Genomic DNA, 24,683 nt, shown 5'->3' on the forward strand with positions numbered 1-24,683 from the left:
AAGACTCAATATCTGTAAAACTCTGGACTATTTGACGGTTTTTTTTTTTTTTTTTTTTTTTTTTTTTAGCTCCTGCAATTCAGTGTACAGAATACGAAAGCACATTTGAAAGGAGATTTCGTTAACCTATTTTAAGTAGGTTGCATATTTCATAAAACTGTAGGAAATTTATACGATGTAAATTTCTATTCTAAAAAAAGCAGCTTGGAGAAATTTTTTTTTTGACGTGATAACGTCTTAAAAATCGATGAACGCCAGCTGCACGCACGAAAAAACCTTGATTCATTGTCACGTTCCACCTGAGCCGAGCGTGCAAGAACCGGCCAACCACCATGCGAGAAAATCTTCTATAATATCAGACAGGTTAAGGTGGGTTTTTTGAAAGCAGCAATTTAAAATTTTTTATTGATTTGTCCAATTTCGTCATTTCAAATTAACAATTTATTGACATTGATTTTATTTCAGTTTATTTCTACAACTAATTGTTCGTGATTATATTTAAATAAATTATTTAAATTAAATTTGCAAAAACCGTAAATAATATTTGAAAATTAAAAAGTATGCAATTTTTCATCAATGTTTTCTTATGACGTTATCACATAAAATTATCGTCCGTAAATCGAATTTACAGACAAACCCCCCCCCTTTTTTTTTGTTTATCATTGATACAAACTTCAGTGAGTGCACATTAGTAGCAGAGGTGTTCTGTATTTTCCAGGTGAATGATGGCGAACGTACCTAAAAGAATTGGTTTCGGAGGAGCTGTGCTGTTTGCTGTCGGCGCGATTCTGTGCTGGTTTGGTTTCCCAGCCCTTATCAACAGCCAACTTGCAAAAGTAGGATGCAATTTCATGAATTTTTTGGTGCCATGTTTGCTCACATCGGATAACACAGCTTAATACATCTAAATGTACTGAAATTACAAATTAATAGAAAATAAACATTTCCATTTAACTTTACATTCGCACGACGTATTCACGTTAAAAAAAAAACTGCGGCAGTATCCCGACACAGTGTACACGAATATATGTATATATAAATTAATTTTACTGAAACCTATTTTCACAACGAATTTATTATAACTTATTTTTGTGTGACAAGACACCCATGGTTAACGTAAGTTTTTTTGTGAAAACTAAAATTATAATTTTATATTACGTAGTTTGTTTGATTATAATTTTATCTGTCCCAAAACAAATTCCTGTATCAACCACAAATTAAAGTTCAGGACTTCTCAATTCAATGTCTTGTATTATTTGTTTACAGAGTTTGAACTTGAACAAAGACTCAGAAACAAGAAAGATGTGGGTGAAATTTCCCGATCCGATAGACTTCAAAGTCTACATGTTCAATGTTACAAATCCTCAGAGTGTTCAGCAGGGCGCCACACCAGTTGTCAGAGAAATAGGACCATTTTTCTACGAGTAAGTGCATTGTTATAATTAATACGTTACTTTCTCTCTGTGCATAAGTTAGGTACTATTCAAAAAACTGTAATAAATTGTTAGTGATATTAAAGTTATTAAATAATAAGCAGCAGTTTGCAAAAAAAGTTTTAAAATTTTACATTTTTTTCTAAATATTTTAATACACCAATAATAATGTTTTATAGCGTTCTGCTGAAAAATAAATACAATAATTAGTGACCGTTTATGGATAGATTTTCGTAAAATATGTACATATATTAATTCAGTTCGCGAAAATTGTTGAATAAAATTTTATAATGCAAGGGGGAAAATTATAATTTTAATTTAAAGTATCTCTAAAAGCAAACATGAAAAAATTATCATAAAGGCAATCTCTGCTATATTTAGAATGGATAATTAACATTTTAATTGCAAGTAAAATAAATAAAATTATTTTTGGCAAAACATAGCACAAATTAATTTAAGAAAATATTTTCATTTTAATTAATCGTGTTAAAAACATAAATATGCAGTCATAACTAAAGCATTTTAAGTACGAACTGTTGCCAGAAACGAGAGACTACTTGAAGAAGACCCATGGCAATTACATATACAGCTACACCAACTCCCAGTACTAATTGTTTTCTGAACCCTGAAGCCCTGAAGATGCCTGCTGCAATGCGGAGCGAAACGTCAGTAAACACTTCCACTGCGACACCGCTCATTCTTCGAAAAACCAAGAAGGTTCATCAGAAAATGGCGGCGAAAGCCATGCATCTTCTTCAAGTCTCGGTCTTAAACGCCATGTGGATTTTTTTTTTTTTCGTTTTTTCATCATTGATATTTTAGTGGGGTCCTTTTTTCTACTATTTTAACTCCATATCACCATTGCATTTGTTGTTCTGCCACAAATGCAAGGGAGGTATCATCTTGAAATTGTTTAAATAGACTTTAAAATAAGTAATAACGAAAACATCGAAAAAATTATCAAAGTTTTTTGAGCACGAGCCTTAAGAAATAAATTTGATGGTACTTTATGCAGTAAATATTAAACAAAACTGTATTTTTTCCAATGCACTGAAAATTTATCTTGTAATTGGAACAGAAATTTGCAAATTTGTCCTCTTAATATGAAAGCAACTGCATCACTACCAAATAGTGTCGCAGTAATATTGTATTCGGATTCTTACCCGGGAATTTAATCTTTTATGTTGTCCCAGTACCTCCAATAGTTAAAAATTATTTGTAAACCATTCTCTGAATAGCTTTCCAGCATTAACTGCTCATATCAATAAGCACAACAAAAAAAAATTCGAATCGTTAAATATTGGATTATCTTTTCCATTGTTTAAGAAATAATCAGTGTTATCACGAAAGACGTATTCCACACATGCAAAAATAAGCATAGACATTTGTTGCATAAATTTACAATATCTTCCTTGTAGTAAACTATTTCTTAGCAAACTGGTTTCCACAGGAATATTTTGTAGAAGTACAGAAATATTTGTTTTCTGCGTGAAACCAGAAATGAAGCACAAGTGAAAATATTTAAATATTGTGACGTTGATAATTTTGTTGTTGTTGGTGTGTGTGTCTGAAAATGGGTTCGCCTCCCGCAGCGAGTACAAGGAGAAGACTGCGCTCAAGGACCGCGAGAAAGACGACACGGTGGAGTACAACCCCAAGGTCACGTGGTTCTTCAACAGCGAGAAGTCCGCCCCGCTGACGGGCGACGAGATGGTCACCGTGCCCTACATCCCCATTCTGGTGAGCTGGATTTTGGTGAGCTAGATTCTGGAGAGCTGGATTTTGGTGAGCTGATTTTAGTGAGCTAGATGTTGGTGAGCTAGATTCTGGTGAGCTAGATTCTGGTGAGCTGGATTTTGGTGAGCTGATTTTAGTGAGCTGATTTTAGTGAGCTAGATGTTGGTGAGCTGATTTTAGTGAGCTAGATGTTGGTGAGCTAGATTCTGGTGAGCTAGATTCTGGTGAGCTAGATTCTGGTGAGCTGGATTTTGGTGAGCTGATTTTAGTGAGCTAGATGTTGGTGAGCTAGATTCTGGTGAGCTAGATTCTGGTGAGCTAGATTCTGGTGAGCTGGATTTTGGTGAGCTGATTTTAGTGAGCTAGATGTTGGTGAGCTAGATTCTGGTGAGCTAGATTCTGGTGAGCTAGATTCTGGTGAGCTAGATTCTGGTGAGCTAGTCTCCCCCTGCAACGTCTTCCTGCACGTTAACCATTGCAAAAAAATTATTATTGTGTAACATCTCAGCTCTGGTATACGGCATTTGGTGAACTGTGACCACCGTGATGCCATCTGTGGCGTGCGTCGCGTACTAAAAATCGTCAGAAAGCCAAAGATAAACTACATCTAGAGACCGGAAAAAAAATTCGCGAATTCATTTCTGCGATAGGCTAAAATACAAATAGTTATACCTCAGTGATGCCTCTGCTATTTAGTTATACCTAGAGACCTGAAAAATTCGCGGGTTCATTTCGTGTTATGCTAAAATTCAAATAATTATACCTTAGTGCTGCTTCTGCCATTGGTTCACTGTTAATCTGGAGGACTGAGGGCCAATTAGAGACCCTCACTCATAGAAGTGTCGAATCACAGGCCACCCAGTCGAGACGACTCACAAGTCAGCAGCCAATGAACAGTTGGCATTTATCAGAGTGTGTAAAGGATATTGGAGTCTATCCTGAAGGTCATCGAACTCGCGAATTTTTCCGGTCTCTAGTTATACCTCATTGCTGCCTCTGCTATTGGCTCACAACTCACCCGGATGACTCTGGGCCAATGAGAAACGCCCAACCAAAGCTTTATCGAATCACAGGCTGCTACGTTGGGACGTCTCACAAGACAGCAGCCAATGAGTGGGCGGCATTTGACCGAGTGTATGTAGAACTATGGAGTTCATTCTGGAGGTCATTGAACCCGCGAATTTTTCAGGTCCCTAACTATATCGTTTTAACTGTTCGCGTTTTAATAAAAATTTCCTTGACGAAATTCAGCTCCGAAGCCAGAGTTTAAGCAATTTTTTTTCAAATTTTTTTTTTACTTTTATCTAAACCGTTTCAACGTATAATTCGACCTTTCGCTCTACGAATCGAATGATTCGATAGTCGACGTAGCTGCTCCGGCAGTAATTTCTAGCGGCGGGTGCGGAAACTACGTGTCATTCGCGTCCATAAATTTTGTTGAATTCACAATTTGCATGTATTTGAAGGAATCCTAGGTTGAATTTCGCGTCCCAGTGTATTTGCAACACGAGAACTCATGAATTTGCTCGTTACCGAGGTTAGATGTTACACGTCTCTGACGAGTACTTAAAGGATTGCTCGCATTTTATGTTTGACCCTTGGGTTCTAGCTGAGGCGAAGATATCACAGACATTCCGCTCGACCTTGCAGTCGTTAACTTCAGGGTAGCAATTACCAGTAGCACCAGTACCAGCAGGCAAAAAACTACACTTCAGCAAATGTTTTGGGCGTCTAACCAATTTGGCCCGACAGTTAGCTAAAGAATAAATATGGCTGCACGCACTTACCATGTAATCACGCAGACTTGGCCACATCCTGGTCTAGATTATATTCACCAATTTATTGGTTCTCATTTTAGACGTGAAACGTCTAATAAATCGATGAACGCCGGCTGCACGCACAAAAAAGTGTCTCGTTACGCACATTTTTCCGTTACTGTGTCCCGTTACGCTCATTGTTCCGTTTCGCTGTGTCCCGTTATGCTCATTGTTCCGTTACGCTGTCGGCGAGTGCAGTAATAATAGGTTATGTTAAAATTGACTGAAAAATTATGGTGATTCATATAATTGATGATAGATATTTAATTACAGTTTATTTATATGAAAACTTGTTCATAGTTATATTTAATCTTTATAGCTAAACGCCAGTCAATTTCAGCAATAAAGGTTAATTATTCTTGCATTTTAAAAATCTGATTACCAGTATAATTTCAAGTATTTATTCTTTTATAATTAAAATAAAAATGATTCAATTTTATTCATAAAAGTATGCAATCATTTCATTAATGTTTTGTTATGGCGTTGTCACGTTTAACTATCGTCCGTAAACCGACTTTACAGACAACCAATTTTTTTTCTGACGAACGATGCTCCATCTTTCTATTTATGTTTATTATATGCTCTGTTTAATAATGACAAACAACTAAAAATTCGAAAGCACCCACCATTAATACACACGCCATTTTTTTAATTAAAGTTTAATGGTAGTCATACTAAATCATCTAAAAAAAACATTTAAAAAATAAATTAAGTGAATAATGCTTTCAATTCAGGTATTCTTCATAGGGCTGGATTTAATCATACCGAAAGTACAAAACGTTCTAATAAACCACTCGCACAAATATGTTACAAAAATGCCAAAAAGGAAAAATGTTTTGGAATAAACTGCATGTGTCCTTAATTCCACTAACTATTCATTAGGAAAATATTGACGTTTAAGTGTCTGAATATAGCTATTTTATAGTTGATGAAATTTTTTCGCAGCAGTTTGAAAGTGTCACTCAAAAATGTATAGTTTTGTGCCGGTAAGATAATTGAACTGATATAACATTCTGGAAAACATCCACTCATTTAGTGAGCCTTTCAATTATTTCATTCCCTTTTGCTATGATTCGTAAAACAACGTCGTAATTTTCCACGAGTACTGTCCACATTTCCACATTTTTAAACTTGAAATGTTTGCAAGCGAACACAGTTTTTCTCAATCGTCGGTTCTAAAATAGTTGATTATGTCTACGTAGTCAGCTCTCCTGCCTTTTAACTTATAAAAACCAAAACGGTAACTGTTAAGTTTTCAATACCTTAAATATCTCCTTGTATATCCTAGCGTATAAAATGATTTTGGCCAGAATGGATGTAATAAGTGATTGTTAAAGTCGTGTAATTGCGGTCACAGTACAAAAATATTCAATAAATTAACATCATTAATACCATGCGATTTTTCCCTGAAGTACACGATGTTAATGTTGTTTACTTCATTTACACGCATATTATAAATGCTCTGCGTTTATTTAGGAAATAAATATACTAAAAAAATTATGATTAAAATTTGAAAGTGATACCTTCTCATTACCAGAATAATGCGATGTAAAATATTGAAATTTACACCGTTCTAATATACCATTATTATATTTTTAAGAGAGAAATTATGAAATATTTGGTTGTGATGATAAAGGATTTCAATAGTATTTCTTTTTTAATGAACTCTTCATACATGAATAACGAATCCGGTCAGCTTGAAGTGAACTTATTTCTTTTTTAATGTAAATCTCTAATGGAGGTACATAAAGGATGAATTAGGAAACCTTTAAAAACACTTATGTTTTAACTAATAAATAAAATATAACAATAATTTTTATTGTGTATTTTAGTGTGCCAAAAAATGCACTTGAAATTTTTTTAATTCTTGACCAAGGTGTTACTGACATAAAAAAAACCACAAAAATTGCTTAAAAGCCATTTAAAATAATGTCAAGTGTATTAACCTTACTTTACAGTTTGTTTAGTACATCCAATAAACGTTACGATATCGAAATATTTTTTTTAATGTGCGGGAAGCAAGATACAGTTTATGTTTTTTAAATACAAAATATCTGTACTCCACTAAAGTGGACAACTTTCACGTGGTTCTTTGGAAAAAAATATAAATTTGAAAAATTTGTGTCAAACGTTTATTGATTATCATTAACGTAGTTTGAGATAAAGTGACATGCACACATCTCGTTGAAACGGATTCTGCGTTCGGATCTCGGGAATGGCATTTGTGTGAATTTATTTCGTCACAAAAATATATGTCAAAGTAAAAAAAAATATATGTTAAACCCATAATAATATAAATGTGTCATAAATAATTAGCTTTATGAAGATAAAAAATACGAACAAAATTAACGTTTAAAAAACTAATGAATTACTTTTTTTAAAAAAGTCTTCTATTTTAAGGATCCGGGTTATAATTAATAGTTTCTTACGATAAGTAAATATTCCTAGACCTTGTAATTGTTTCTCACGGTCTCTAATTACATCGCAGTCAACGAAAAGTTGATTCAGCCCAGTTAAAAAAAATTAGTGAATTAGTTGAAGGGTTGGATGCCAAGTGAATTTTCAATACTGTGCTTGAATACTTAGGCCGAAATTGTTCCAGATAACGTCGAGTAAGCGAGGAATCACGTGAAGTTGGAGCAAGAATGCCGCTTGTCACGCCTAGGCAAGTCCAATTCGTAGCTCAACTGAACACACACCTGCTTTCGATGCAAGGGGATCTGAGTTCGGGCCCTGCATTTGCTTGAATAAGTCTCAAAACTTTGACGCCATCACTTAAATTGGCAAAATGATAATTATTAAGAGGCCCGGAAATTTCGCGGATTCATTTAGTCGCAAGCTAGAATGAAAAACTTTACACTCTCGCACTGTGTTCATGATTGGCACGCAGATGTTTGGACACGCCCGTCTACGACCGTGAGCCAATGATGTCCAGCTAGGAGAGAAGTAAGCGAATCAGATAGTGCCAAATAACGAGGATAAAAATGTTCTCGCTAAGAAATCAACCAATGGGAAAGTAAACATGGGTCGAGCACACCTATAACTTTCAATTTTATCCTGGAGCCAGAAGAATCCGCAAAATTTCCGGGTCTCTAATAATTATTCTTGTTTATCGTTTAGTAATTAAAGAGGTTGGCTCATCGTAAGTGAAAAAAAAATAATGGGCTAACTGTTTAAAAAAAAAATTGGGTTGTAGGTTCTGGCTGGTGTACAAATGATCCCGGGTTCAATTAATTGTTTAGGCAGTAATATTTTTGTGAGTGGGAAATTATCTCCTTGGTTTTTTTTTTCGCCGCCGTACTGCTGAGTCGTCACACCAATCCTCTATTACTTGGGGATCTCTCATGTTTAATTAATAACTTCATGTCCTAACAAAAATAGGGGGTGAATAGAGATAGAAAGTTTTTAGGCGACAGATAACACTGAACACACACGCTGGTTTTTCCACCTTAGGTTACAGAATTAATTGGAATGATACAAGCTGTGGTTGATGATGGAAAGATTTATTTAAAAATTTAATGTTGCGGTGACTCTGAACTAGTTCGTATTTTTTTTATGGAAACACAAATGGAAGTGTGCTTAAGTAAGAAAGATAAATTTAAATAGATGTGCATAATTTTAATGTTTTTACACATTGTGGTCGTTAAATAACATTAATATTGCATACGTTTGTAGGCTACAAAACTAAATAGTTTTTGTAAAGAGTTAGGGCACTTCCCGAAATTTAAGTATCCTTGGCTACGTTCCTACAGGAAGGAGAGAGGTATATGGGAGAGAGCGAAAGAAAACCTTACGACAAAAAAATTAATTTATAACGAGATGGCACCACTCGTACGTATTCAACGGATTACCAGGCTCCAATCCCTTAAATCACCATCGAATTCGGAATATATTTAATATTTTTCGAAACCAAAGAAACACTATTTTTAATCTTGTTTAAATTATCTTCTCGAAACTGTATATTCTGCAGTCAATTTTCATTTTTTTTTTTAGTGATAACATTTCACGGCTTATTATTCATTAGCTGAGTTGCTTGGATATGTGCGGGTGGCTAGAAGATTTTAACACGACAAATTTTCGTTTAAGAGTGACCATAAAAACTTTATATATATATGTGTGTGTGTGTGTGTTGTTCACTTGTGATATTTCAAAGCATGTTTGCACCTATTGCCAGCGTGAAATAGTTATTTTGTTGAAAATATCGTGGGTTATTTAAAGTAAGTCAAGAAAGCCAATATTTAATAAATTATATCCAGATTTATTTTCAAACTTTTTTTATATCTAACGGACAGTATTAAAAAATTTAAATTCAGCCTATGTCCAACTGAAATAATGTATATTTCCCAGTTTACTACTTACAAACCTACACCTTATAACATTAGTAAAAATATTAATTTTCATCAGCTTTTATTCGAATCCTACTACACATAAATAAAAGGTTCTGCTGTTTTAAAAAAATTCCTTTGGAAAAAAAATCGCCAATGAATAGTTTGAAATACTACAAGAAATATATGGTAACTTTGTACAACAGATGGCTATTGTTATTCTTGCATATATGAAATACGTTTTTCACCCTAATACTGAGCATTTCGTACGAAAATTGGGGCATGATTTAATATTTTAATTGATATTTAATTCAAGTATATTTCTTAAAATCATGGAAAAGATAATCGAATATTCAATATATGGACTTTATTTTGTTTTGTTTTCCCGTGCTTATTAATATGCGCATTTAATACCGGAACTAATCAGGGAAGGGTTCATTATTAACTGTATATTGGAGTTACTGTCACAACACAATACATAAATGCCCGGGTAAGGTTCCGGACCCAGTATTATTGCGACACTATTATGTAGTGATACAGTTGTTTTTTTATGGAAATGTACAAATTTACATACATCTATAATTTGACATGTATAATTATGTTTCATATATAAAAAAGTTACAGTGTACCGTCTGATAGTTTAAGAGTCAAAATTGCAACGAATTAGTTAGCCTTTTATATAAAAGAACATAATTCAAGTTAATAATTATTAGAACTTTAAACATATATCCTATTTCAATTTATAATAATGATATTTATATGAGTGAGGAAAAAAAAACATGTTCAGTAGTTTTCGATTTCATTTCTTACAAATTAATGTAAATAACTTTTCCGTTGGATTATGTGTTACTTTACATCATAATTTCTTTTGAAAACACTAGTAGGCTACCCCGTTTGAAATCTGTAAATTTACCAAATAATTGTTTTTAAAATCCTACCTTAAATGGTTCTATTCGTTTATTGAACCATTGTTGTTAAAGTTTTATCCTAAAATATGTAAAAGTTGCGTTATAATTATCTACTTTAAGTAGTTACTTTGTGTAGACTATTAAAATTTAAAAAAAAAAAAATTCGTTCGCATCAGAGAAAAAACAATAAATTTTTATTTAACACTCATACATACTTCCTGCCACTTTAAAGCTTGAATCTCTTACTAAAAAGTAGACATGTTTAAATGGATTAAAGTGCATTAAAATAAAACCATTTATTTGCCACCCCATTGTTCGAGAATGAGTTACAACCAATGATCATTCGTTTGAAAACTAAAAGTGAAGTCCCAACGACCAGTACTAAGGTAAAATATTTATTCGTGCCGCATTGACCGACTGCATTTAGCTTTCGCCAGGTCGATGAAAATAAAATATTTATGCTTCTAAAGTTTACCCCTGCTTTTAAAAAAAAGTTTGACTAGCAGTTTGGCAGTACTTTTCTATAATAGGTAGTAGACTTTAACATCCAGAAAAAAAAAGATCTCATAAAGATTTCAGGGGAAAGGTTTCAAGTTTTAATGCAGGCAGGACAATGACAGTTTTCAAATCTCTAAATCAAACGAGAACGAAGTCAATTATAAAGGAGGAATATTAAATAAACAATATCGAATCCAAGAGCAAGATTATAGCTGGTTGTTTCGTGTAATTTTATTTTGAGAGACGCCTTATATTTTCTATTAAACTTCATTCGCTGGGATTTCAGCAAAGGTGTTTGTGCATAATTTTCTTAATTTTATGTTAAGTGTTATCCTCTACCATACACATCCCCAAGACGCAAAGCAACGAGAATTCTTCGTACTTCTTAACTAGTGAGCATAATAATTTAATTTTCTGCATTTCTCAATATGCTTTAATTATAAATATAATTACACTTAACGTAATAATTTGCTTATTGCAATGAAATTTTACTAAAAAAAATTGTTTAAGATTTTTTCTTTATATAAATAAAAAATCATACATTTTAGTATATAATAAATAATTCTTTACATTGTATACTGAAGATAAGACCGTTGAATTTTCCCATTGGCATTTGAAGATGTGTTAGGTACTGTCCAAAATATCATTATCAGTCAATTATTGTAAACCAATATAAGGAAGTTATAAGATTTCACTCGCATTCCCTAAAAAATTTTTTTTTTTACTTTTTACAAGGAAAATAATTGGAAACACAGTTGCCAACGATATCACTTGTAAAACTGCAAACAGAGCTTTGTAAAATGCAAATGGTACAAATTTCTGCCTCGCAGTTTTACAAGTGATATCGTTGGCAATTGAGTTTCCAAGAACTATCCTTGTAAAACTACAAAAAAAATACATTGTCCAAAGGATGTGGGCTCAAATCCCGTATTCAATCCAACCAAATTCTGGAATGTTTCTTTGCGATAAGCGACATGACCTGTTTTCAACCAACTTCGTGATTCCGTGCAATCGTGTGTTACCGTCAGTAAACAGAAGAAAAAAAACTGTACATTTACAAAAGATTCCTTTGGAAATCAGTTGCAAAGAAATAGACTGAAATACTAAAAGAAAGATATTTTAAAGTTGTACTACACGTGGCCATGGTTGATGTTGCATATTTAAAGAAGTTTTTTTTTGGGATAGTACTAACATTTCTTGCGAAAATTGGCGCAATAATTTATATTTTAATTGATTTATCATTCAAGCATAACATTTTTAAACCATGGAAAAGATAATCGAATATTCAATGACCTGACTTTATTTTGTTGTATCATGCTTATTATGTGCGCAGTTAATACTGGGAAGCAATTCAGGGAACTTTATCTAATGTGGGTACTGGAACAACACAAAGCATAAATACCTGGTTAAGAATTCGAATCCAGTGGTTTTGCAAACACTTTTTTCTTGTAGTGATAACAGTTTTTTTTTCATGTCAAAGATCAAATTTACAAATATGTGTAATTTTACATAAATATTTCAGTTCCAAATACAAAAAAAAAAACGCAGTTTTAATAACTCGCTGATGTCGAGACTTAAACCAAATATTATATATATATATATATATATATATATATATATATATATATATATATATATAGAACAAGTTAAGTAAAATATTTCGCACTAATTCATACTGGCTGTGCTTATCCGCCACAATTTCTTCATACTAGTCTAGTTACCTCACTAAAGTGCTGTTGTGAGAGAGGCAAACACTTGTGCTAACTATGTTAATGTACTTCATTTTCTTTGGTTGTTCATTTTCACAAACTTATTTTTTTTTTCCCTTCAAATGAACACCCTACAATTAAAACAAATGGCTGGAGGGAAGACTGGAAAATATTCCCCTTTTTTTCACGACTTGTTGCGCAAGATCCATCAAATTTTAATTCTAGTTAATATTAGTAAATATATATATAATCGTGTGAAATTTCATATTTATGTGGAAATACTATGTGTGTAAACTTGAATTATACATTTCTATAATTAAAAAATCATACAAAAACGTAAAGGCAAGCACAATATTAATCTTTCCATAATCAGAATGGAAATTCTGAGATTTCTCCAGGGAAAATTTCAGACTAACAATTCCAATAAATATATATATATATATATATATATATATATATATATATATATATATATATATATATATATATATATATATATATATATATATATATATATATATAGTAGTATAGGAATGGGGATACTGGGACAGGCTTCTGGCTGTGGTGCTTGGTGCCGAGCCACATCTCTGACGTCACGTCTATCTGTGAAGTCACGGCGGCCATCTTGGATGAGTGTAACGGGACACAGCGTAACGGGACACAGCGTAACGGGACATAACGTAACGGGACAAATAGATCACGGCAGCCATCTTGGATCCGCCATCTTGGATCCGCCATTTTGGATGACATCATTTTGTTTTCTAGAAAATTCCGGCATTGTGTTGTCCGCCATATTGGATGATGACGTCACCGTTGCAATTTCCGTTACGGCCGCCATCTTTTTTTTTTTAAATTATAAAAAAATTTAAATAATATAAATTTAATAAAATATTTATAAAAAACATACTTTTTAGACACGGAGTTCGGAGTCCTCGGTTCGAACCCGACGAGTGCAAAAAAAATTAAAAATGGCTACCGATCCTTCCCTCTCAGTGGACGCAGGCAGACTGACCCCCACCACTTATGTCAAAGTATACATATCTTCACCTAGTATGACGTCATGTCCACCATCTTTAAATTTGGACGCCATCTTGAAAATCTTTATTTATTATCCGATTTTAATGAAAAAAAATTCCAAAATTCATCAAAAAATTAACGTATTTGAATTCTGTTTGATTATATCGATGTACGTCCTTGGTTAGATTCCCGGCGAGAGTAAACGGTTGATCCTTCCTCCATGAAAGCTACCTAGACTGATCTACCACCTCCAGTACCAAGGTATATATCATCAACTGGTATGACATCATGTCCGCCATCTTGTATTCATCCGCTGGAGACCGTCATCTTGTTTTCATCTGCTAGAGTGTGCCGATACCATGTAGTATAATTTTATGTTCACCATACCTTTGTCCTCAACTGTTGACATTGAACTTTGACCTTGAACTTTGACCTTGACCTTGAAATTTGACCTTGAACTTTGACCTTGAACTTTGACCTTGACCTTGAACTTTGACATTGACCTTGAAATTTGACCTTGACCTTGAAATTTGACCGTGACATTGAAATTTGACTTTGTCCTTGAAATTTGACTTTGTCCTTGTCGACCATCATGGATCCGACATTTTATGTTCAGTACATGCTACCAGGAGCTACCACCTGCCAGAGTACTCCATCTTGTGTGTGTACTTGTATTATGGAGTACATTTCCATCTGGTTAATTTTATTCTAACCCGCTACAGTGCAGTAATCATTTATTACCGAGGTGCCCCCGCCATCTTGAAATTCGACCGCCATCTTGAAATCATGTAATAATGTAGCTAGAAAAGCGGGAAAAATCCAAAATTCATTAAATAAATCACTCATTAACTTACATATTGATTCGATTCGCTCCAGTCCTTGGTTCGATCCCTGAATGATGCAAAACATTTAATTTTATATAAAAAATAATAATTTCAATAAACCATGTTCAAAATTCTTAAAGAGACTTTAAATCCTCTACTACCATCATCCTATCAGACATCAAGACCACCATATTGTAAATTCATAATTGTAATGCTAGAGATTCGTGAAAAAGTTCAAAATTCATTAAATAAATTTGTAATCTATATACTGATTTATTAAATCGACTAAGGTCCTTGGTTCGATCCCTGGCCGATACAAATCAACTTTAATTTTAAAAAAGTACCAGAAAAGTGTAAGGTTCGAGAAATAAAACACCTCAAAGTCTTTTACAAACATAATATTTATTACACAATTTCTATCCTACTACAGAATCACTTGCGAAAGCCAGCAATCTTATAAACATTTAGCCCTGCATAGACGTGCATCGACTACTTCTTAGCTCCAAATGGCTCCAAATGCTCCAAACGGCCTTCAAATGGCTCCAACAGCTCCAACAACCTACAAATGCTTGACAGCTCCAAATGGCTCCAAATGCTTCAAAAGGCTCCAAATGCTCCAACAGCTCCAAAAAAAGGCTCCAAATGCTCCAAACGGCCTCCAAATGCTTGACAGCCTCCAAATGCTTGACAGCTCCAAATGGCTCCAAATGCTCCAAACGGCTCCAAATGCTCCTAATGTCTCCAAATTGCTCCAAATGCTCCAAACGGCTCCAAATGCTCCAAATGTCTCCAAAAGGCTCCAAATGCTTCAAAAGGCTCCAATTGCTCCAAACGGCCTCCAAATGCTTGACAGCTCCAAATGATCCAAATGGCTCCAAATGCTCCAAATGGCTCCAACAGCTCCAAAAGGTTCCAAATGCTTCAAAAGGCTCCAATTGTTCCAAGAGCTCCATCTTCAATTGATTCCAACTGATTCCAATTACTTTTCTTATCGAACTTGGCATGGTTACTAACATGTCTTTATTAGTATACATTTTGACTGGCAGTGGTAAAGTATTTTGCACCTTTAAGTTATAAGTTTTATTTAGAAATCATATTTCGATAAATGGTAGATACCATTTGGAAAGAAAATATATTAATTTATCTTCAAGTTTATACACATACATTTAATTTAAGCCATTATTGTATGTAGCCAGCTTCCCTCAGTTCTTTGAGTATGAAGGATATTTCTTTAATGTTCGAATAGTTTCCTGCACAAAGCGATCCATGTATTAGTCGTAGCCTGTCAACCAATATGTTAGTATCTTCCCATGAGGTATAATCAAACTCTTCTGCTGCGTTCATCATCCTTGCATGTTTATAATAAATATTATTATCTCTGGTGTCTATCGTTTTAACACCAACCTCAAGGTCACTTTCGTCATCGTGCCAGTGATTATCACAAGCTTTATCAGGATAATTTATTTTATTACGACGTTTCCATCGTTTTGGTCTCAAACCACCATCACAGTCTTCGCTCTTGCATGCTTTTGGTGCTTCAGCACAGTACTCAATCATGTCAGCCTTAGATGTGTCAGCACAGTCTTCGTTCACGCCAGCTTCTGATGTGTCACCACAGTCTTCAATCATGTCAGCACCACAAACTTGATCAGGATAATTTATTTTATTACGTCGTTTCCATCGTTTTGGTCTCAGACCGCCATCACAGTCTTCGATCTTGCCTGCTTTAGGTGCTTCAGTACAGTACTCAATCATGTCAGCCTTAGATGTGTCAGCACAGTCTTCGTTCACGCCAGCTTCTGATGTGTCACCACAGTCTTCAATCATGTCAGCACCACAAACTTGATCAGGATAATTTATTTTATTACGTCGTTTCCATCGTTTTGGTCTCAGACCGCCATCACAGTCTTCGATCTTGCCTGCTTTAGGTGCTTCAGTACAGTACTCAATCATGTCAGCCTCAGATGTGTCACCACAATCTTCAATCATGCACGCTTCAGATGATTCATCAAAGTCTTCGACCTTGTAAGCTTCAGATGGTTCTCCATCTTTCTCATTTTCATGGAGACGACTAGATATTGGAGTAAATATATTTTCATTTCTAATGTGGTTACAACTTCCTTCGTTTGTTTTAAATTTTAAATTATTATCTTGATCTAGATCAGTAATTTTAGCATTAGCTTTTTCGCCTTCGTTCCTCTTCCGCGATGTTGTAGCCCAGTCTTCGTTATCTTTATTCATCTTAATTGTACAGGTCTTGTAATGTCTATCCAAGTAATATCTTCTACCAAAGGATTTCTGACACTGACTGCAATGAAATGGTTTTTGACAAGGACCCAAATTACACTCGCTTCTCTCATGTCGTTTAGCATTCTTTCTCAAGGTAAAAACCTTGCTACAGTATCTACAGTGATGTCGTTTCGATACAGCGTCAGATCCTAAATCGGAATTCATATTAGTTACCGAGACTAATGCCAGATGCAAACTAAGAGTTTTAAATTAGATATATTACTTAAATAGAATTTTTTAATTATTTCATCAGCGAGAATTAATTTATCTCATTCAAAGGTACTTTTTGCAAGTAGTTCTGCTTTTCAACAACAGATGTCGCCACATGTTACTTGCAGGTAAATAATATTTAGTTCTTTTATGCGGGATGCGGGATGCTCACTAACGATCGAAATAGAACGATGGCTTCGCTAGACTCCAAGGAGAAGGAAGTTCGTCCATCCTGTTAGTGCTTCTTAGATTTCTCAGAAATTATTTGACTGAGTAATGATAATTTTTTTTTTTAATTTCCGCCTGATAAAAACATTACAAGTAATGATTGAGTAGCAGAAGTTCACTAATTATATGCAACCTTGAATAAAAAATGACATGCTTCATTAAGTAAAAAAATTCTTCATGCAGAGATAAATTCCTCATCAGTAACCAGAAGCACTCGGAGAAAACCATCAGATGTCTAGTCAGGAATAATCAGAAGCACCCAGTGAAAACCATCAAAATATTATCAAGAATAAACGGGAGCACACGGAGAAAACCGCCATAATATTGACAAGAATAATCGGAAGCACACGGAGAAAACCGCCACAAGTTTTCTTTGATATCATAAAATTTCAGGAAAAAATAATAATAAAAAATAAAAATAAATTAATAAAAAATTTAAAAAAATAAAATAAAAAATACATAAACAGATGCTGCTAGCTTGTGAACTTCTCATTGTTGAGCAAAGATATAGTTATAGTACAAGCCAGAATTTTATACGTTTTTATAAGTGTTTACAATACAATAAATATAACGGGCAAGTTTGAGGTGTAAAACGTTTATTATTTACTTTTTAATTTATCATACAGGCTTTATACGTCACGAGATATCGCGAAAGAACTCAAACGAATATAAAAGCGGATAATCTGAAGGAGAAACACAAACTTTAGTATATGTTTTTTTTTTTAAATTCTCTTTTGATAGCAAAAGTAATTTGTATGTGGCGGTTTCTTAAAAAAAACTATTCCACTTATAAAAAAAACAGTTGCTCTACGTTTTAACCTAGACTGACAGTTACTTTGTTGAAATTTATTGTACCCAGGATGAGTTCACGCGGCGGAAAAAAGAAGATTGCACAAAAAGAACACAGTATGAAAAGTTAAAAGTCTTACACGCTCGGAATACAATCGTCGGGTATACCAAGAACACAAAACGCGGACATTCACGCTACACAGACCTCACGGTGCGCTAAGCAATGACATGAGATCTACTGCGAGTCACAACACGTCTCTGAGATATGTGTTTTGTCTACTTGAGGCTAAGCGTACGCAGAATTATTACCATGAATTATAATTAGCTAATTTTTGTGACACATTTAATTCGTTTATAATTAACGAAGATGGCATAAATTTGAAATTAATAAATTCCAGCATTGCTTCGTTACAAACTAATCATTCGAAAGATGTCGACATTATATATAAACATATACATATACGCATATATACATCACAAAGTTTTAAAGCATTTTATGAAGCTTATAGAGGGGAAATTTACGAATGATCATATCACATATACTTACTGCAAGCAGTAAATCACTCACATATTTTTTATCGCAAAAATATAAACAGTATAAAACAACGGTGCGTAAAAATGACATATAGTAAAAAAAAATACAAATTTTATAGGCTCTCATACGTACGCTATCACACGAGGCAAATAAGCTTAGTGATGCTGAGTTCACTTGTTTAAGTATAGGCAAAATTTTTATCCAACGTAGTTAAGGCGGGTACCAGGTCGCGTCATTAGGGTCTAGGGTTTGGATCCAGAAAAAAAAAAAGTTTATACTTCTGTGAAAAGAAAATCAGGTTTGTTATGTATGTTGACACATATTATGTCATTACTGTTCTTCTTCTAAATTATCTTGTGGTGGTTATTTAATAAAAAATGAAAAATATCTATAGTATTTTTTTTTTCATAATCAGACATCAAAGCCATTTTCTAACATACAACCCGTACACTCAAAATAAGAAATTATTGGATAATTTGATTGAAACTTTCCAGCTTTAAAGTTAACTCTACTGAATATTTGGTGATATAATTTATTAGATTATATTAAATTATTAAAATTTATTAAGATGTAAAAGTTCTCAAATATTAAAAAAAAAATGACACTAAAGTACCGAAAATGGTTAAAAACATGACTTCAGAACATTTTTTTTTTTTTAAATTTAAAAATTATGTCAGAAATATTTTTACTGCAACAGACATATTGAGTTTAAAATTCTTATCCCACAGTTATGTCTCTTACTTGGAAGTAATGTCATTAAAATTAATTGTTTAAGTCAGTTAATGCTGTTTGTTGAAGAAATGTATGTTTTAATTGATTGTTTCAATTTTGCATAAGCAATATTATTACATACTAAACGTTCTGTTGATGATTTTTCAATTTTGAAGATTGTTTTTAAATAAAATTTTGGACACGCACCACTTCTTATTTACACTAAATACATAAAATTCTGGCTTGTACTAGAACTATATCTTTGCTCAACAATGAGAAGTTCACAAGCTAGCAGCATCTGTTTATGTATTTTTTATTTTATTTTTTTAAATTTTTTATTAATTTATTATTATTTTTTCCTGAAATTTTATGATATCAAAGAAAACTTGTGGCGGTTTTCTCCGTGTGCTTCCGATTATTCTTGTCAATATTATGGCGGTTTTCTCCGTGTGCTCCCGTTTATTCTTGATAATATTTTGATGGTTTTCACTGGGTGCTTCTGATTATTCCTGACTAGACATCTGATGGTTTTCTCCGAGTGCTTCTGGTTACTGATGAGGAATTTATCTCTGCATGAAGAATTTTTTTACTTAATGAAGCATGTCATTTTTTATTCAAGGTTGCATATAATTAGTGAACTTCTGCTACTCAATCATTACTTGTAATATTTTTATCAGGCGGAAATTAAAAAAAAAATTATCATTACTCAGTCAAATAATTTCTGAGAAATCTAAGAAGCACTAACAGGATGGACGAACTTCCTTCTCCTTGGAGTCTAGCGAAGCCATCGTTCTATTTCGATCGTTAGTGAGCATCCCGCATCCCGCATAAAAGAACTAAATATTATTTACCTGCAAGTAACATGTGGCGACATCTGTTGTTGAAAAGCAGAACTACTTGCAAAAAGTACCTTTGAATGAGATAAATTAATTCTCGCTGATGAAATAATTAAAAAATTCTATTTAAGTAATATATCTAATTTAAAACTCTTAGTTTGCATCTGGCATTAGTCTCGGTAACTAATATGAATTCCGATTTAGGATCTGACGCTGTATCGAAACGACATCACTGTAGATACTGTAGCAAGGTTTTTACCTTGAGAAAGAATGCTAAACGACATGAGAGAAGCGAGTGTAATTTGGGTCCTTGTCAAAAACCATTTCATTGCAGTCAGTGTCAGAAATCCTTTGGTAGAAGATATTACTTGGATAGACATTACAAGACCTGTACAATTAAGATGAATAAAGATAACGAAGACTGGGCTACAACATCGCGGAAGAGGAACGAAGGCGAAAAAGCTAATGCTAAAATTACTGATCTAGATCAAGATAATAATTTAAAATTTAAAACAAACGAAGGAAGTTGTAACCACATTAGAAATGAAAATATATTTACTCCAATATCTAGTCGTCTCCATGAAAATGAGAAAGATGGAGAACCATCTGAAGCTTACAAGGTCGAAGACTTTGATGAATCATCTGAAGCGTGCATGATTGAAGATTGTGGTGACACATCTGAGGCTGACATGATTGAGTACTGTACTGAAGCACCTAAAGCAGGCAAGATCGAAGACTGTGATGGCGGTCTGAGACCAAAACGATGGAAACGACGTAATAAAATAAATTATCCTGATCAAGTTTGTGGTGCTGACATGATTGAAGACTGTGGTGACACATCAGAAGCTGGCGTGAACGAAGACTGTGCTGACACATCTAAGGCTGACATGATTGAGTACTGTACTGAAGCACCTAAAGCAGGCAAGATCGAAGACTGTGATGGCGGTCTGAGACCAAAACGATGGAAACGACGTAATAAAATAAATTATCCTGATCAAGTTTGTGGTGCTGACATGATTGAAGACTGTGGTGACACATCAGAAGCTGGCGTGAACGAAGACTGTGCTGACACATCTAAGGCTGACATGATTGAGTACTGTGCTGAAGCACCAAAAGCATGCAAGAGCGAAGACTGTGATGGTGGTTTGAGACCAAAACGATGGAAACGTCGTAATAAAATAAATTATCCTGATAAAGCTTGTGATAATCACTGGCACGATGACGAAAGTGACCTTGAGGTTGGTGTTAAAACGATAGACACCAGAGATAATAATATTTATTATAAACATGCAAGGATGATGAACGCAGCAGAAGAGTTTGATTATACCTCATGGGAAGATACTAACATATTGGTTGACAGGCTACGACTAATACATGGATCGCTTTGTGCAGGAAACTATTCGAACATTAAAGAAATATCCTTCATACTCAAAGAACTGAGGGAAGCTGGCTACATACAATAATGGCTTAAATTAAATGTATGTGTATAAACTTGAAGATAAATTAATATATTTTCTTTCCAAATGGTATCTACCATTTATCGAAATATGATTTCTAAATAAAACTTATAACTTAAAGGTGCAAAATACTTTACCACTGCCAGTCAAAATGTATACTAATAAAGACATGTTAGTAACCATGCCAAGTTCGATAAGAAAAGTAATTGGAATCAGTTGGAATCAATTGAAGATGGAGCTCTTGGAACAATTGGAGCCTTTTGAAGCATTTGGAACCTTTTGGAGCTGTTGGAGCCATTTGGAGCATTTGGAGCCATTTGGATCATTTGGAGCTGTCAAGCATTTGGAGGCCGTTTGGAGCAATTGGAGCCTTTTGAAGCATTTGGAGCCTTTTGGAGACATTTGGAGCATTTGGAGCCGTTTGGAGCATTTGGAGCAATTTGGAGACATTAGGAGCATTTGGAGCCGTTTGGAGCATTTGGAGCCATTTGGAGCTGTCAAGCATTTGGAGGCTGTCAAGCATTTGGAGGCCGTTTGGAGCATTTGGAGCCTTTTTTTGGAGCTGTTGGAGCATTTGGAGCCTTTTGAAGCATTTGGAGCCATTTGGAGCTGTCAAGCATTTGTAGGTTGTTGGAGCTGTTGGAGCCATTTGAAGGCCGTTTGGAGCATTTGGAGCCATTTGGAGCTAAGAAGTAGTCGATGCACGTCTATGCAGGGCTAAATGTTTATAAGATTGCTGGCTTTCGCAAGTGATTCTGTAGTAGGATAGAAATTGTGTAATAAATATTATGTTTGTAAAAGACTTTGAGGTGTTTTATTTCTCGAACCTTACACTTTTCTGGTACTTTTTTAAAATTAAAGTTGATTTGTATCGGCCAGGGATCGAACCAAGGACCTTAGTCGATTTAATCAATCAGTATATAGATTACAAATTTATTTAATGAATTTTGAACTTTTTCACGAATCTCTAGCATTACAATTATGAATTTACAATATGGTGGTCTTGATGTCTGATAGGATGATGGTAGTAGAGGATTTAAAGTCTCTTTAAGAATTTTGAACATGGTTTATTGAAATTATTATTTTTTATATAAAATTAAATGTTTTGCATCATTCAGGGATCGAACCAAGGACTGGAGCGAATCGAATCAATATGTAAGTTAATGAGTGATTTATTTAATGAATTTTGGATTTTTTTCCCGCTTTTCTAACTACATTATTACATGATTTCAAGATGGCGGTCGAATTTCAAGATGGCGGGGGCACCTCGATGGAGTACTCTGGCAGGTGGTAGCTCCTGGTAGCATGTACTGAACATAAAATGTCGGATCCATGATGGTCGACAAGGACAAAGTCAAATTTCAAGGACAAAGTCAAATTTCAATGTCACGGTCAAATTTCAAGGTCAAGGTCAAATTTCAAGGTCAAGGTCAAATTTCAAGGTCAAGGTCAAATTTCAAGGTCAAGGTCAAAGTTCAAGGTCAAGGTCAAAGTTCAATGTCAACAGTTGAGGACAAAGGTATGGTGAACATAAAATTATACTACATGGTATCGGCACACTCTAGCAGATGAAAACAAGATGACGGTCTCCAGCGGATGAATACAAGATGGCGGACATGATGTCATACCAGTTGATGATATATACCTTGGTACTGGAGGTGGTAGATCAGTCTAGGTAGCTTTCATGGAGGAAGGATCAACCGTTTACTCTTGCCGGGAATCGAACTAAGGAGGTACATCGATATAATCAAACAGAATTCAAATACGTTAATTTTTTGATGAATTTTGGAATTTTTTTTCATTAAAATCGGATAATAAATAAAGATTTTCAAGATGGCGTCCAAATTTAAAGATGGTGGACATGACGTCATACTAGGTGAAGATATGTATACTTTGACATAAGTGGTGGGGGTCAGTCTGCCTGCGTCCACTGAGAGGGAAGGATCGGTAGCCATTTTTAATTTTTTTTTGCACTCGTCGGGTTCGAACCGAGGACTCCGAACTCCGTGTCTAAAAAGTATGTTTTTTATAAATATTTTGTTAAATTTATATTATTTAAATTTTTTTATAATTTAAAAAAAATGGCGGCCGTAACGGAAATTGCAACGGTGACGTCATCATCCAATATGGCGGACAACACAATGCCGGAATTTTCTAGAAAACAAAATGATGTCATCCAAGATGGCGGATCCAAGATGGCTGCCGTGATCTATTTGTCCCGTTACGTTATGTCCCGTTACGCTGTGTCCCGTTACACTCATCCAAGATGGCCGCCGTGACGTCACAGATAGACGTGACGTCAGAGATGTGGCTCGGCACCAAGCACCACAGCCAGAAGCCTGTCCCAGTATCCCCATTCCTATACTACTATATATATATATATAAGACCACGTAGCTTGAAAGGTTTTACTTTTATCTTGTTCATGAGAGACATGTTGGTACCAACAGTGTGAACTTAGTGATTTGTAACCATTTCATGACAGACACACAGTAGTATACATTGGCCGGTCCGGGGACTGGGTTCTGGGTGTGGAGTCGGTTTTGGTGTCAGTGTCCGCCATCTTCGATTGTGAAATAACGGCGGCTATATATAACCTTGACCTTAAAAATGTTCCAAAAATCCGCCAAAGTGTCCAGTTTTTTTAGGGGAGGGGGGGGGGGGGTTTAGGAATTCCGCCAAAAAATCTCAAAAAATAAAAAGTTTGTCTACTTCGAGGAAAAAATTCCTATTTTGAGAGAAAATTTTCCGTTTTACTCCACAAAAATTCAAAAATTTCGAATTCGAAAACTTCAAAAGAAGCTTTGCCTTAGAAATTACTTGAATTCCGCAAAGAGGCTTAAAGTACACATCTACACTCCACCAATAAGTCTCTGGTGAGTAGCTTTGATTTTGACCTTGACCTTTATCTTAATCTGGGAAGTAAACTTCATTTTTGTTTTAATTTTTAACCTAAAACCGAAACATTAAAAAATATATAATTGCTTACTTCAAATTTTAGTTACTTGATCGATTTAGGCCCTCGGTTCAATTCTCGACGAGAATAAACATGTAATTATTTAATAAAATAAATAAATTTTTAAATTACAATTCAATTCAAATAAGAACAATCTTTGGTTACATCACACCTACCATCTTGAATTCTGGAACGTTGTACTTTTCGTTACGGCCGCCATCTTGAAAATCAGAAAATATTAAACTATAAATTTGGAAAAAAATAAAATTAATAAAAGAGTAATATTAAACACTTTAATTAAAACATTCCGCTATCTTGGATTAATCACGACCGCTATCTTGAAAATACTTATATTTTTTATGCTAGGAAATCATGGAAAAATTTAAAATTTATAAAAAAGGTAATA

General features: G+C 34.3%; 1 protein-coding gene across 1 annotated transcript in view; it reads left to right on the forward strand.

Moving 5' to 3' along the window:
- The first annotated feature begins 725 nt into the window (after positions 1 to 725).
- The window catches only part of LOC134538601 (sensory neuron membrane protein 1-like), a 92,652-nt gene continuing 68,694 nt past the window's right edge, over positions 726 to 24,683 (forward strand). The window contains exons 1-3 of the mRNA XM_063380029.1: positions 726 to 836; positions 1,267 to 1,424; positions 3,026 to 3,173. Of these exons, the coding sequence (XP_063236099.1) occupies positions 726 to 836; positions 1,267 to 1,424; positions 3,026 to 3,173 (417 nt within the window). The remainder of the gene's footprint in view (positions 837 to 1,266; positions 1,425 to 3,025; positions 3,174 to 24,683) is intronic.

The sequence above is a fragment of the Bacillus rossius genome, chromosome 13 (genome assembly GCF_032445375.1).
Source record: "Bacillus rossius redtenbacheri isolate Brsri chromosome 13, Brsri_v3, whole genome shotgun sequence".
NCBI classification, from domain to species: Eukaryota; Metazoa; Arthropoda; class Insecta; order Phasmatodea; family Bacillidae; genus Bacillus; species Bacillus rossius.